The 15,837-nt window shown below is 40.0% G+C and overlaps 1 protein-coding gene across 1 annotated transcript in view; it reads right to left on the minus strand.

Annotated features, from left to right (window-relative positions):
* RBM39 (RNA binding motif protein 39) overlaps positions 1 to 15,837 on the minus strand; it is a 44,466-nt gene that overhangs the window by 3,592 nt on the left and 25,037 nt on the right. The window contains exons 10-13 of the mRNA XM_023512262.1: positions 13,986 to 14,190; positions 13,599 to 13,676; positions 9,292 to 9,324; positions 4,369 to 4,450 (exon numbers count right to left, since the gene is read on the minus strand). Coding sequence (XP_023368030.1) covers positions 4,369 to 4,450; positions 9,292 to 9,324; positions 13,599 to 13,676; positions 13,986 to 14,190 — 398 coding nt within the window. The remainder of the gene's footprint in view (positions 1 to 4,368; positions 4,451 to 9,291; positions 9,325 to 13,598; positions 13,677 to 13,985; positions 14,191 to 15,837) is intronic.

A 15,837-nucleotide genomic window follows, 5' to 3' on the forward strand; every position in this document is an offset into this window, starting at 1 on the left:
AAAAAAAAAAAAAAAGGCAGAGGGTGGAACCTGTGGCCCAGTGAATAGCCACAGCCCAGGTCAACTACAACTGGAAAAATAGCCGGGCACTGTAGGGGGCAGTTGTAGTCCTAGCTACTCGAGAGGAAGAGGCAAGAGAATTGCCTAAACCCAAGAGCTGGAGGTTGCTGTTGAGCTGTGAAACAAGGCACTCTACTGAGGGCGACATAGTGAGAATCTGTCTCTAAGGAAAAAAATAAAAATGAAAGAAACATTACACTTAATGTACTTTCTTGCTTTACATATCCTATTAAAGTGAGCATTAAGGGAATGCAGTATTTTAATCACTACTCTGCCAGTACTTTTACCTAGAGCAGGGGTCCTCAAACATTTTAAACAGGGGCAGTTCACTGTCCCTCAGATCATGGAGGGCCAGACTGCAGGCGCCAGGTTGAGTCAGCTGCTAAGCAGGACAGGCAGTGGTGGCAAAAACACCCAACAGGCCGGATAAATGTCCTCGGTAGGCCGCATGTAGCCCACAGGCCGTAGTTTGAGGACGCCTGACCTAGAGGCTTATTGACATTTTTGTCTTCTATCAAGTTTTTGTCCCAAGAAAGGCAGGATTAGACTCCTTCCTAACAAACGGACATAGTATAGTATATTCTTGGTTAACAAAATACTCAGAGTTTTAGAATTTTCAATAATGTGCAATCTCAATCCTAGAAAACTGGACGTTTGTATGTATACTTGGGATCGAGAAAGACATTATAAACTTCTTGTGATACTAGATGACTTTGTTCTTTGCATCCTGTTTTCTAGTTTTATAAACTACGTATATTCACTTAAATAAATAAAAAGGTCATTGTAAAAACTTGAGGAAAAAAAGAGCATATGAAACACTGGGGCCCAGCCACGGTGGCAGGATTGCCTTACCTCAGGAGTTCAGACCAGAGTGAGCAAGAGCTCATCTCTACTAAACTAAAAAACAAGCCAGGCATTCCAGCAGTGTCTGTACTCCCAGCTACTCAGAAGGCTGATGCAAGAGAATTGCTTAAGCCCAAGACTTTAAGGTTGCTGTGAACTACAATACCATGGCACTCTACTCAGGGAGATAGAGTTAAGACTGTCTCAAGGAAAGAAAGAAAACAAAAACACACTGGAAGGCAAAGAGGAAGGTCGTCGTTTCAGGGTGGGAATTCCAGACCATCCTGGAGAACTGAAAACCTTCCTCTACAAAAACTAGTAGCAAAATACCTGCATTCCACTCATGGAAAACATGAGCCCTGTATATTAAAAACTAAAACAGACTAAGGGCAGGGCACTTGGCTGATGCCTGTAATCCTTTTACTTTGGGAGGCTGAGGAAGGTGAATTTTGTGAGCTAAGGAGTTTTGAGACCAGCCTGAGTCAGAATGAGACCTCATCTCTTTAAATAAATAAATAAATAAATAAATAAAAACCCCACCAAAGCCAAGAGTTGTGGTGGGCGCATGTAGTCCCAACTACTTGGGAGGCTGAGGCAAAATAATCTCTTAACCCTAAGAGCTTGAGGTTGCTGCAATAACATTGTACTCTACCAAGGGTAACAAAGTGAGAGTTCTCTCTCAAATAAATAAATGAATTACAGTCAGAACATTGTCTCTAATGTAGTTTATGAATTTGTGTAACTTGAAATTAAATGTTTTACTATCTTTCAAATGATACCAGACCATGTATCACACCATTTCATAGAAAATGCTAAATAATATGTTGTAAATTAAAGTTATTGTATGACATATAACTTATCAAAATAACAGGGAAAAACCCTACATTTATACTTGATTTAGCATATTAGAAACATGATTTATAGGGCGGCACCTGTGGCTCAGTGGGTAGGGCACTGGCCCTATATACTGAAGGTGGTGAGTTCGAACCTGGTCTCAGACAAACTCCAACAAAAAAATAGCTGGTGGCTCGGCGCCTATAGCTCAACCGGCTAAGGCGCCAGCCACGTACACCTAAGGTGGCGGGTTCGAATCCCCAGCCCGGACCCGCCAAACAACAATGACGGCTGCAACCAAAAAATAGCCGGGCGTTGTGGCGGGCGCCTGTGGTCCCAGCTACTTGGGAGGCGGAGGCAGGAGACTCGCTTGAGCCCAGGAGTTGGAGGTTGCTGTGAGCTGTAATGCCATGGCACTCTACCCAGGGGGACAGCTTGAGGCTCTGTCTCAAAAAAAAAAATAAAAAAAAAAAATAGCTGGGTCTTGTGGCAGGCACCTGTCATAGCTACTCGGGGGGTTGAGGCAAGACAATTGCTTAAGCCCAAAGGTTTAAAGTTCTTGTGAATTGTGACCCCACCACACTACCAAGGGCCACACAGTAAGACTCTTGTCTCAAAAAAAAAAAAAAAAAAAAACCCAGAAGAAATCTTCAACAAATTGAACATTTCTTAAAATGCTCCGAAGAAGAATCTCTTCCTAAGAAAGTGTTCAGTGACTGGATACATTTCAGAAGAATTTCCCTTAAGATAGGTTGAGTAGTCCAGGCTCAGTGGCTCACATCTGTAATCGTACTAGCACTCTGGGAGGCCAATGCTGGCAGATTCCTTGAGCTCAGGAATTTGAGACCAGCCTGAGTAAGAGTGAGACCTCGTCTGTAGTGAGACCTCGTCTAAAACAGAAAAACTAGCTGGGCATCGTGGTGGTATCTGTGATCCCAGCTACTTGGGAGGCTGAGGCAATAGGATGGCTTGGACCTAAGAGTTTGAAGTTGCTATGAACTATGATTCCAGGACAATCCACCCAGTGTAACACAGTGAAACTGGTCGTTTAAAAAAACAAACAAACACTTTTCTAATCTTACACCAACACAGCTAGGAATTTCCAAGTTGGCTGAGTACCTGTTATGCCAGGACTTTGTGAGAACGATGTGGGAAGATGCCATGAAGTCAGGAGTTTAAGAAGAGCCTTACTACTAAAGACCCTCTCTCTAGTAAAAGAAGAAAAATTAGCAGAAAGTTGTGGCACAGGCCTATAGCCTTAGCTACTTGGGAGGCAGAGGCAAGAAGATTTTTAAAGTCTAAGAATTTGAGCTGCAGTAAGCTGACAACAGGGCCACTGGACTCCAACCTGGGCTACAGAAGGGGATACTGCCTTAAAAAAAAAAGAAAAAAATTCTAAAGCTAAAAATGTAGAGAGGATACACTGGTATTGGTACACGGATAACAACTTTCATTAAAAACTTAGGGAAAAAAAAAAAAATAGCTGGGATTGTGGTGGGCACCTGTAGTCCCAGCTACTCGGGAGGCTGAGGCAAGAGAATCACCTAAGCCCAAGAGCTGGAGGTTACTGTGAGCTGTGTGACAGCACAGCACTCTATCAAGGGCGACAAAGTGAGACTGTCTCTACCAAAACAAAAAAACAAACTTAGAAATATGGCTTGGCACCCATCACACAGTGGTTACGGCGCCAGCCATACCAGCTACTTAGGAGGATAAATCAAGAGAATTGCTTAAGCCCAAGAGTTTGAGGTTGCTGTGAGCTGTGATGCCACAGCATTCTAATGAGAACAATAGCTTGAGACTCTGTCTCAAAAATTAGTTAGGAAAAAAAAAAGGTATGGCACCTGTAGCTCAAGCAGCTAAGGCACCAGCCACATTACAGCAGAGCTGGCGGGTTCAAATCCAGTCCGGGCCTGCCAAACTACAATGACAACTACAACTTAGAAAACTTAGAAAAAAAAAGTTAGAAATATACCACCATATAAATGTAGCCTAAGAAAATAGTATTGTGCATGAAAATTTCATTTTTACTGTTTTTTTTATTGAATCAAAGCTGTGTACATTAATGGAATCATGGGGTACAATGTACTGGTTTTACATACAATTTGAAATGCCTTCATCAAAATGGTCAACATAGCCTTCACCGCATTTTCTCACTTACTGTGTTAAGACATTTATATTCTACAACTAGTAAATTTCACATGTACCCTTATAAGAGATGCACCATAGGTATGAAAATTATTTTAAAAGGATCAAAACTGTTGGACTGTTTCTATTATGAAACATGGGAAAATGTCTTAATTTGCTAGCTTAGACAAATTGAAAATTACACCTTTTATAATATACTTTTGAACTTTTTGAGACAGAGCCTCAAGCTGTCCCCCTGGGTAGAGTGCTGTGGCATAGCTCACAGCATCCTCCAACTCCTGGGCTCAAGCAAGTCTCCTGCCTCAGCCTCCCAAGTTGCTGGGACCACAGGCACCCGCCACAACACCTGGCTATTTTTTTTTTTGGTTGCAGCCATCATTGTTGTTTGGTGGGCCTGGGCTGGATTCGAACCCGCCACCTTAGGTGTATGTGGCTGGCGCTATACTTTTCAAATAGACCGAAGTAGGTAAGTAGGTTACTTACGTTTGAGGGTTAAACATATTAGAAAGCTGGAAACATTGTGTAGCAAGTGGCTGGACAGAGGCAGCTGCAGCTAAAGCTGAAGCTAAAGAAGGAAAAAAAAAAAAAAAAAGAGAGAAAGAGAAATTAGTTTCTTGAAAAATAATTCAAAACAAACCCAGAAAACCCATCCCAAGTCTATAAGTAGAATACCATTCCCTTGACTAACTTTTATTAATACCATCAATATAATCAATACTCTGTTACAGTACAAAGAAAACTGAGGAAAAACCTAACATGTGTATTTGAAACAAATACTTAAAAATTTGGAGGTACTATTTTTAGAAGGCAAGTGAAAATTTGTCTTATTCCAATTAACACACATCACCCCTTGAACACAAAAGATAAATGAGAATAACAGATTCTGAGGACTAGGCAAAACGGATCACACCTGTACTCTGGAATTCTGAGAGGCAGAGGTGGGTTTCAGACCAACCTGAGCCAGACCAAGTCCTGGTATTTAAAAATAGCCGCGCAGGTGGCACCTGTGGCTCAAAGAGTAAGGCGCTGGTCCCATATATACCTGAGGTTGTGGGTTCAAACCCGGCCCCAGCCAAAAACTGCAAAAACAAAACAAAACAATAACAAAAAAAAAAAAAAAAAAACACAGAGCCTGCCAAACAACGACAACTACAACCAAAAAATAGCCGAGCATTGTGGCAGGTGCCTGTAGTCACAACTACTTGGGAGGCTGAGGCAAGAGAATCACTTGAACCCAGGAGCTGGAGGTTGATGCGAGCTGTGATGCCAGCTAAGGTTGATGCGAGCTGTGATGCCATTGCACTCTACACAGGGCGACAGCTTGAGGCTCTTGTCTCAAAAAAATAAATAAATAAATATAGCCCGGCACTGTGGTGGGTGCCTGTATTCCCAGCTGGCTGGCAGGCTGAGGCAAGGGAACTGCTTTAGCCCAAAGTATGAGGTTGCTATGAGCCGTGATGCCATGGTAGTCTATCGAGGGTGACAAAGTGAGACTGTCTTAAAAAAAAAAAAAGAAAGAAAGAAAACTGATTCTGTATGACTGCTAACATCTACGGCATAAGAATTGAGGTGACGGCTCGGTGCCTATGGCTCAAGCGGCTAAGGCGCCAGCAAGGTGGCGGGTTTGAATCCCCAGCGCGGGCCCGCCAAACAACAATGATGGCTGCAAACAAAAAATGGCCGGGCGTTGTGGCAGGCGCCTGTAGTCCCAGCTACTTGGGAGGCTGAGGCAAGAGAATCGCTTGAGCCCAGGAGTTGGAGGTTGCTGTGAGCATGATGCCATGGCACTACCCAGGGGGATAGCTTGAGGCTCCGTCTCAAAAAAAAAAAAAAAAAAAAAAGAATTGAGGTGATAATAAAACATAATACTTTGAATTCCCAATTTACCCTAATGTATTTTTTTTACCCTATTTTATTTCTTAGGCTTCTGCCATAAATATTCTTTTAAACATATAAATCTTAATTATAAGAATTAAGTTTTTGAACAAGATGCCAAAAATCATTTAAGCTTTTATATACTAGGACAATAAATCCTAGTAAGAAATCAAATTTACTTATTAAAAAGGATTGTCTTTTAGCACAATGCCAAAACACTAAATAATAAACATTGCCACCATTTAAAAATATGCAGTGCTGTAATATTAATAAAACCAGGCTCAGCGCCCATAGCTCAGTTGAGTATGGTGCCAGCCACATACACCAAGACTGCCAGGTTCGAGCCTGGGCCGGGCCTGCTAAACAAAAATGACAACTGCTGGGCGGTGCCTGTGGCTCAAAGGAGTAGGGTGCCAGTGCCATATGTTGGAGGTGGGGGGTTCAAGCCCAGCCCCAGCCAAAAACTGCAAAAAAAAAAAAAAGAAAAAAAAAAAAGAAAATAGCCGGGCATAGTGGCAGGCGCCTGTAGTCCAAGGCAAGAGAACTGCCTAAGCCCAGAAGTTGGAACTTTCTGTGAGCTTTAATGCCACAGCATTCTACCGAGGGCGTAAATTTAGACTGTCTCTATTAAAAAAAAAAGAAAGAAAAAAAAGACAACAGCAACCAAAAATATCCGGGTGTTATGGCAAGCGCCTGTAATCCCAGATACTTGGGAGGCTGATTCTAGAGAACAGCTCAAGCCCAAGAGTTTGAGGTTGCTGTGAGCTGTGACAACACCATGGCAATCTACCCAGGGCCAGATAGTGAGATGGTCTCTTTAAAAAAATACAAAAAAACATACTGACAACGGGGTGTGGTAGCTCCCACCTGTAATCCTAGTAATCAGGGAGGCCAAGGACAGGGTGGATTGCCTTAGCTCACAGGTTCAAAACCAGCATGAGCTAGAGCAAGATTCACCAAGGGGGGGGGGGGCAACAGCCCGCTGTTGTAGTGGTCGTCTGTAGTCCCAGCTACCTGGTAGACTAAAGCAAAAGAATTGCTAGAACCCAAGAGTTTAAAGTATCTGTGAGCTAAAATGCCAAGGAACTCTATCTACCAAGGGTGACCAAGTGAGATTGGTCTAAAAAAACCAAAAAAATTGCCAAGGCATTGTTGCAGGCGCCTGTAGTCCCAGCTATCTGGGAAGCTGAGATAAGAGAATCACTTGAGCCCAAGAGTTTGAGGTTGCTGTGAGCTGTGACACCACAGCACTCTACTGAGGGCGACATAGTGAGACTGTATCAAAAAAAAAAAACCAGAGTGGCTTCAAGTTAGAACATATGCTAAGACAGCTGCTCCAATGGTTTTACCTGTTTTTCAAAAATATTACCAATAATACCTCTGACAGAACTCACCGCAATCATATTATCTGAATAAATTTGATTCCAATACATAATTAACAAACAAAGCTAAGGATAAAACAGTACATTAGAAATTATGGTAATTAGAATAATTTAAGGAAGTAACAGAAATAGTCTAATGAACAAAAGTTAAGGCTGTACGTTCTATAGATCATAAAATGATGACTTGTTAGAATTATAACTGCTTTTGCTTCTTAATACTTTCCCTCAAAAGAAAAATAAATTTTGCTTTCATAAAGCTTTGTTTTCAAATAAAACAAAAATTCTAAAATAACTGATGTCAAATTCTACAGCGGAAAGTAGAAACTTTCAGGCCTCAAAAATGAAGACTACTCTGTGTAGTTTATCATAAAAAAAAAAAAGTGGCCAGGTGTGGTGGCTCACATCAGTAATCCTTATACTATAAAAGGCTGGGGCAGAGTGTCTGCTTGAGGCCGTAAGTTCAAGACCAGCCTGGGCAAGGTAGCTAAGACCCCATATCCACAACAAAAATTTAAAAAAATAGGCCCAGGGCTCGGTGGCTTATGCTTGTAATGTTAGTACTCTAGGAGGCTAAAGCAGTTGATCACATGCCCTCAGGAGTTGAGCCTGAGCAAGAGACCCCGTCTCTACTAAAAATATAACAACTTTGGGCAGCACCTGTGGCTCAGAGAGTAGGGTGTCGGCAGCAGGCTGGAACCCGGGCCCGACCAAATTGCAACAAAAATACACCCAGGTGTTGTGGCAAGCACCTGTAGTTCCAGCTCCTCAGGAGGCTGAGACAAGAGAATCACCTAAGTCCAACAGCTGAACGTTGCTGTGAGGTGCGATGCCACGTCACTCTACTGAGGGCAACAAAGTGATTAATCTGTCTCTAAAAAAATCAAAACAATAGAAGAACTAGATGGGCATTGCAGAAGTATCTGTTGTTCCAGCTACTCAGGAGGCTGAGGGGAAAAAAAAAAAAAAAAAACAACACAAAAAAACCTAGAACAACTGAAGAGGCTCAGTGACAATACAGTGGTTATGGCACCAGCCACAAACAGAGGCTAGTGGATTTGAGCCCGGCACGGGCCTGCTAAACAACAATGTCACAACTACAACCAAAAAATAGCCGGGTATTGTAGCAGGTGCCTACAGTCCCAGCTTCCTGGGAGGCTGAAGTAAGAGAATCTCTTATGCTCATGAGTTTGAGGTTCCTGTGAGCTGTGACACCACAGTACTCTATGGAGGGCAATATAGTAAAACTGTCTCCAAAAAAAAAAAACCGAAGACTTAGTTTTCCCACATTGTCAAATTTACTATAATTATGTACTATGACTACTAAGAAACTACTATAGAAACATTCCACTTCAACTTGAACCAATGCAGAACACAGTGTATCTAATTAGAAAACCATCTATTTCTTTTTAAAATCTAACAAAAAAAAAGAACTCAATACAACTCTCTCAATTTCTAGAAAAATATATATTTACATCTTGGCTATTAAAGAACAAGATATATTTTTTCATATACACTCACTTGTATAAACAATTTCTCACATTCCTATATGAATTATGATATCAAACATGCACCACAGCAAAATGCTCTTGTCTGTAAAGTTGCATACATGCTTCATAATTAAAAACAAGTAATAATAGCTCGCTTTATAAATGCCTTCAATCTATGAAATGCATATGCAACTTAGTATAAACCTCTTAGTGCTTGCTATGGCCTTAAATAAATCACTGAAATAAGAGTACCATAGCTTAACTAAAAAACGTTAGCCCTGCCTGTACTGTGATTTCTAACCTTATATTAAGTACACTCACACATTACTATGTTCTGAAAAGACTATAGTCTATAAAAGGCAAGAATGAAGAGATATTATTTCCACACTTCTACATAAAACTTAACACTCAAAACACACAGATGAGCATGAAACAAACATAGTGCTGAAATTTTTAATTAAAGTAAAGCAAAGAAAAAAAAGTACGACTGTTTTATTTATACATTTGATGGTTTTCCGATGTCTTCTGAAATATAGATCATTATTTATATATTATGTGCAATTCTTAAAACTGAGTCCAAATTACTATTACAAATGACAACTATATGTTACTAAATTTACTTTTATTTCAAAAAAATAAAATCTATAAACAGTTCAACTCACCTTCGGTCTGTTGGGAAAGTCTTGTTTGCAAATCTATAACAAAAGAGAATTCTACAGCTCAGTGCAGGAACAATGAAGAGCCTCAACTAACAGGGTAAATGTCAGGAAAGCATTAATAAAAGAGGACTACAGCAGCAGGGTTTATTCAAATGAGCTTAGTAAAACCTGGCAGCAAACCCTCCTTCCCCATTCCTCATTGACAAGGCTTTGGGGCCTTTTTCCTCTTAACCTAGCAAAAACTTAGGCCTCTCTCTTCCTACTCCTACTACTCTCCTATATATTAAGTGCATTCCACTATACTACTCTTCTGTTGGGAATAATGGGAAATGGGGAAAGGGGAGCACGCCGGTCAGAAAATGCGTGAAAAACCCTGATCTTGAGAATTCAATTCCAAGTACTTGGGAAATTCAAGTATTTATTTTACCAGTGGCAGTAACCATTTAATACTTTATGACTGTAAACTTTACACAACAAAAGGCTGTAAACATGTTCAATTATTTCCCAATTCAGGAGCAATACCAGCAATGGGAAGGACACCATTCCAACAACGTGCATATTTTATTTTTATGGGCATTTAAGATTGAATTAGTCAAGTTCAGCCCCCAAAGGGGCAATTTCATTAAGATTACGGTTATCCTAACCTAGTCTGATATTTTAGCAGGGCAGGAACAAAATCTATGAGGTTGTCTTATCATCTGTGATGTTCAAAAAATATATAAATATCTAGTCATTATTAAATTAACACAACATAGGTTTATAATAGTATTATTTTCTCTTATAATCATTAGCATGTCTATAGTGAAAGACATACAAAATGAAAGCTATTAGGGGTGAAAATAGCAGCCACACCTGACTAAAGAAATGTCACAATGCTGTAAAAGCTACCTTGAAATTAAAAAGTTATAGAAATACAGAATATATAAATTATTTAGATTCAGTAACCTAACTCATTAAAATGTTAAAGACACTTTAATACCACATGGTTTTTCTTAGTGAGGACAGAAAATGATCATAATATATGGGCAAAGACAAATGGATCTGGATCTGTAGCCCAAGTTATACTGGATATACTACCTGGGTCTTAGGTGTTCAAAAATGGCATCTCAGGGAGCTGAAGAAATATAACTGGTGTATACTGAAGGAACTTGAAGATATGACCATAGGAACACTGTCAATAAATTTTAAATTATAACAATGTCATTTTTTTCCTAAAATGGGGAAAAAATGTATAGATATCAGAAATCCATGCTCTATTAAGTGTATACAAGCTCAATCCAAATTCCAAAAATGATTTTTTCAGGTCACTGGAGGAAAGCATGGGCATTATGTCAATATAAGAACTCAAAACTATTTTTTTTTTGGAGGGCTGTCTTACTTTGCCACCCTTGGTAGAGTGCCGTTGTGTCATAGCTCACAGCAACATCAAAGTCTTGGGCTCAAGTGATTCTCTTGCCTGAGCCTCCCAAATAGCTGGGACTACAGTGGCACACCACAACGCCCAGCTAAATTTAAGAGACAGAGTCTCACTCTTGCTCAGGCTGGTCATGAACCTGTGAGCTAAGGCAATCTACTAGTCTCGGCCTCCCAAGTGCTGGGATTACAGGCATGAGCCACCATGCCCAGCAAACTCTAACCAAAGGGTCCAGTAAAGGGCGGCCCCTGTGGCTCAGTGAGTAGGGCACCAGCCCCCTATATAAAGGGTGACGGGTTAGACCCCGACCCCAGCCAAACTGCACCAAAAAATACCCCAGCGTTGTGGCGGGCACCTGTAGTCCCAGCTACTTGGGAGGCTGAGGCAGGAGACTCGCTTGAGCCCAGGAGTTGGAGGTTGCTGTGAGCATGATGCCATGGCACTCTACCCAGGGGGATAGCTTGAGGCTCCGTCTCAAAAAAAAAAAAAAAAGAAAAGAAAAGAAAATAGAGACCACTATCAGTAATCCACAAGCTTTAAAATTCTAGTTAAACACAATCAGATAATGTCAATATAAACTACTCAATGAGAACCCAGCCAGCCAGTCATACATCACAAGGAAATAATGGCTGATCATTTTGATAATGTTTAACAGTGAAAATCTTCCATTCCCTAAAGATATAATTGTATCAGGAGTAACATATTTGACATAGCATGAGCTTACAACATTGCTACTTTAGAAATAACTTCCACGTGACTGTACTAATTCCCTGAAAGCAGGGTAAGAATCATGTTCATCAGCCTCTAGAAGAATACCTAGAATAATGGATAAAAACATTTTCTTAATTATAAAAAACCAACCTGAACAATGGTAAATACAGGTGGACATTGTCAGATAACTTTCAATCTGTTAAAATAGGGTATATTTCCTGAAATTATAAATTCAGTATCCTTGTTTAAAAGAAAAACTTTACGATTGTTTATTCACTATGAAGAACTGAACTACTAATGGCCAGACACAGGAACTCATACTGATTGATAATCCTAAGACTTTGGGAGTTAAAGATAAGAGCATTCCTTGAGGTTGTGAGTTCAAGACCAATGTGGGCAAATTAGTGAGACCCTTTATCTAAAACAGTGTTAACCAGGTTTAGTTAATCCCAGCTACTTAGGGGGCAACAGCAGGAAGACTGCTAGAGCCCAGGAGTTGGATGATGTATTAAGCTGTAATGGCACTACTACCCTCTAGCTGAGGCAAGAAGTTAAGACATAGCACATTAGAAAAAGAGACAGAGGGTGGCACCTGTGGGTCAAAGGCATAAGGTGCCGGCCCCATATAACAGAGGTGGCAGGTTCAAACCCAGCCCCTGGCCAAAAAAATAAGAGAGAGAGAACCCAATGGCTAATACAAGTTATCAAATGACTATTAAATGCAGAAATGCCTCCATGGTTATAACTTTTCTTCTCATAAGACTATGCTAAGATATTTGTCAGGAATTTTAAAGACTACATTTCAGATTTTAATATAAGTCATACAATCTGACAGAAAAGAGAGAAAACCAAAAAAGCAGGTTTTTTTTTTCTAAAACCTTTATTTTCTTTCCACAGTTCTTGGCGGGGGCCGGGTTTGAACCTACCACCTCTGGTATATGGGGATGGTGCCCTACTGTTTTAAGCCACAGGCGCTGCCCCGAAAAGCAGGTTTTTAAAATACACTTTTGGACAGTTACAAAATAGCCACACAATGAAAAACTCTCTTTTTTTTAGAGACAGTCTCACTTTGTCGCCCTTAGTAGGGTGCCGTGGTACGATAGCTCACAGCAACCTCCAGCTCTTGGGCTTAGGTGATTCTCTTGCCTTACCCTCCCGGGTGGCTGGGACGACAGGCGCTCAGCACAACGCCCGGCTATTTTTGTTGCAGGTTGGCCAGGGCCGGGCTCAAACCCGCCACCCTCAGTATAAGGGGCCGGTGCCCTACTCATTTAGCCACAGGCGCCACCCAAACTTTTCTCTTAAAAAAGAAATAATACAATAATAAAAATTATGCTCTCCTTTAATTAAATCAGCTTTCAATCTAAAAGGAGAAAATGAAGAAAGCACATGGACCTGATGATATGTTCTATGCAGTACCATGGTCTTATACAGATGTTTGCATACTTATCACTTTGAACTTAAGATAAAAAGGACCAATTTGAAATAAAACCTACCACACTTTCTAGGGATAAGTATTTTCTGTCCTCCAAGATGAAAAATACCACATTATTTTAAGACATTTCGGTATTAAATCCTCTCCTAACCCATACATCTCAGTCAACATCAAGGTCTATAAAAGCAAGTTTCAGGTAATTAAATTAGGCCCTAAGAGTAGAAACCAGTATTTTATGAAGTGAATCAATTAAATGTTATAATCTTATTCCATCAATTTGGCTCCCGTTTCAGACCCTCCAAGAATTCTATTCCCTACCTTAAAATTTCAAAATTGGACATTATATTTAAGGAAGCAGCTTTCTTTATACTTTTGGTAATAAAATATTTTTAATAAAGTATTATTTAAGGGACACTTGGTGTACACTGTAACATCACAAAGAAAACTTTATATCAAAATATAAACCTTGTAATAGTCAATGAAAGTGATATATTTAAAAATATATAAACTTACTGCAATTTCAACTGCAAATAAAGGTGGAAGGTTCAAAAAAACTGTGACACCTTATTCTGAGTACTACATAATATTACGTATGTGTATATGTATCTACTTCCTTATATGAACTCTAGAAATGTGTAAGTACTTGATGAATTGAATTCTCAGTAAGTCCTTTTAAATGCAAAAATTTGGCAAATTTTCGAATTAGATGAAAATACAATGATTTCAAATTAGAAAAGATTCAATTCCTACCTGCCACAGCACCAAATGCCAAAGAGCCACTCATTTGTAGAGCCTGCTGTGCTGCTGGTGGAATCTGCAAACCTGTACCTGTAAAAGAATTATGTCTTGAGTAAGCCGTAGTATGTTCAAGAATAGAGAACTCAAATTTTCTGGGTCCATATACTAACCATGACCTTATCACTAAAATAAATTACAAGGAGCACAGCTGAAACTAAATTTTATTCTTCAAAAACAGATATTAAAACTTAATGCCAGGAAGGCACTTCATCTGTGAAACTACGTATATTACATAAGAATCCTAACACCAAACAACATAAAATCTTGAATTTCTTAGCACGGTAGCCTTTTTCAACATACACAAAAAATAAATCATTCACAACACTAGGTAATACTTACCCTCTGCAAGTCTTGCCATTAATTGAAGACGACCAGTTGTTCCCAGGTCAATTCCAGTCCTTTCTAATTCATCGCTGTCCAAAAATGAACTAGCACTAGAAGCATCAGTACGTTCAGTAACATGACCAACTTTCATTGGCCTTCCGGCTAATTCGAATCCATTAAGTTGTTCCAAAGCCTTTTTGGCACATTCTGAGTCTGAAAACTGTAAGATGGCAGAGAGGGGAATAAAATGAGTATATTTATTTATATATACAAAGAAAAAATGTTTACATGTTAAATCTAGCATTAGGTGAGAAATAGAAATTTCAAGTTATAAATAACCAACAGAACTTACATGACTACATTAGCTCATGCAAATTAGTTTTGCTGCTGTAGTAGTTTAAATTACAGAAAAGTGGGCAAGGTGATTTGTGTCTGTAATCCCAACTACACAAAAGGCTGAGGCAGAGGATAACGTGAAGTCAGGAGGTTAGAAAACTACCGGAGCCCCACAGCTGTCTGCACAAAAAATAAAATTAGCTGGGTCAGATGGCTTGTGCCTATAGTGCTAGCTGATCAGACAAACCTATTAAGATCACTTTAGCCCAGAATTTTGAAGCTGCAATGGGCAATGATTGTGCCACTGCACTACAGCATAAGTTTCAGAGAGGGAAAAAGAGACCCAGTCTCCCTGACACACAAAAATTAATTCCAGGATGCAGAAATAAAATTCTAATCCGTACTACTTTTATTTTCTGATGAAAAAGACACAGTCCCATCATTTCAATGTGCAACAATACAGGTCTGCAACAATCTGCAACAACACAGGTACAGGCTCACACCTACAATCCTAGCACTTTGAGAGGCTGAGGTGGGCAAACCACTTGAGCTCTGGAGTTCAAGACCACACTAAGCAAGATGAAGACATTGTTTCTCTTAAAAAATAGAAAAACTGGGCTCAGTGCCTGTGTCTCAAGCTTCTAAGGCGCCAGCCACATACCCCCGAGCTGGTGGGTTTGAATCTAGCCCAGGCCCGCCAAACAACGACAGCTGCAACCAAAAAATAGCCGGGTGCTGTGGCAGGTGCCTATAGTCCCAGTTACTTGGGAGACAGAGGTAGGAGAATCACTTGAGGCCAGGAGTCAGAGGTTGCTATGAGCTGTGATGCCAGAGCACTGTACCCAGGGAGACAGCTTGAGGCTCTGTCTCAAAAAAGAGAAAAAAAGAAAAGGAAAACTAGCCAGGTGTTGTGGCAGGCACCTACAGTCCTAGCTACTTGGGAGGCTGAGGCAAGAGGATGGCTCATGCCCAAAACTTTGAGGTTACTCTGAGGTATGTTACTGTGGCATTCTACCTAATGTAATAGAGTGACACTCAATCTAAAAAAAAATTAAGTAATTAATAAGTTTCTGTTACTCAAATAGGAACTATAGACAGTAGTTACCAAACATAAAACATAATGTAGTAAATTTAGTATAATACAGATTGCTATGCCTATAGCAGATAGCTCATCATTCTTTCAGTAAATTTAACTTGCCTCCTAATAAAACTAAAGTTAATAAAAACAAAATAAAATACCAGTGAGTAATGTGTTAAAAATAATTTGTCTCCTTTCACCAGTATACTATTAAGAGAATGTCTATCAAAACATCAACAGGCTTCCATTTCATTCAAATATGGACATAAAGCAATTACCATTTCCCTAAAGAGATGTACATTTAAAATTAAAAAAGTTTCTAGGGGCTTGGCGCCTGTGGCTCAATCGGCTAAGGCGCCAGCCACACACACCTAAGGTGGCGGGTTCGAATCCCCAGCCCGGGCCCGCCAAACAACAATGATGGCTGCAACCAAAAAATGGCGTTGTGGCGGG

The sequence above is a fragment of the Otolemur garnettii genome, unplaced genomic scaffold (assembly GCF_000181295.1).
Source record: "Otolemur garnettii isolate 467f Iridium unplaced genomic scaffold, OtoGar3 scaffold00025, whole genome shotgun sequence".
Classification (NCBI taxonomy): domain Eukaryota; kingdom Metazoa; phylum Chordata; class Mammalia; order Primates; family Galagidae; genus Otolemur; species Otolemur garnettii.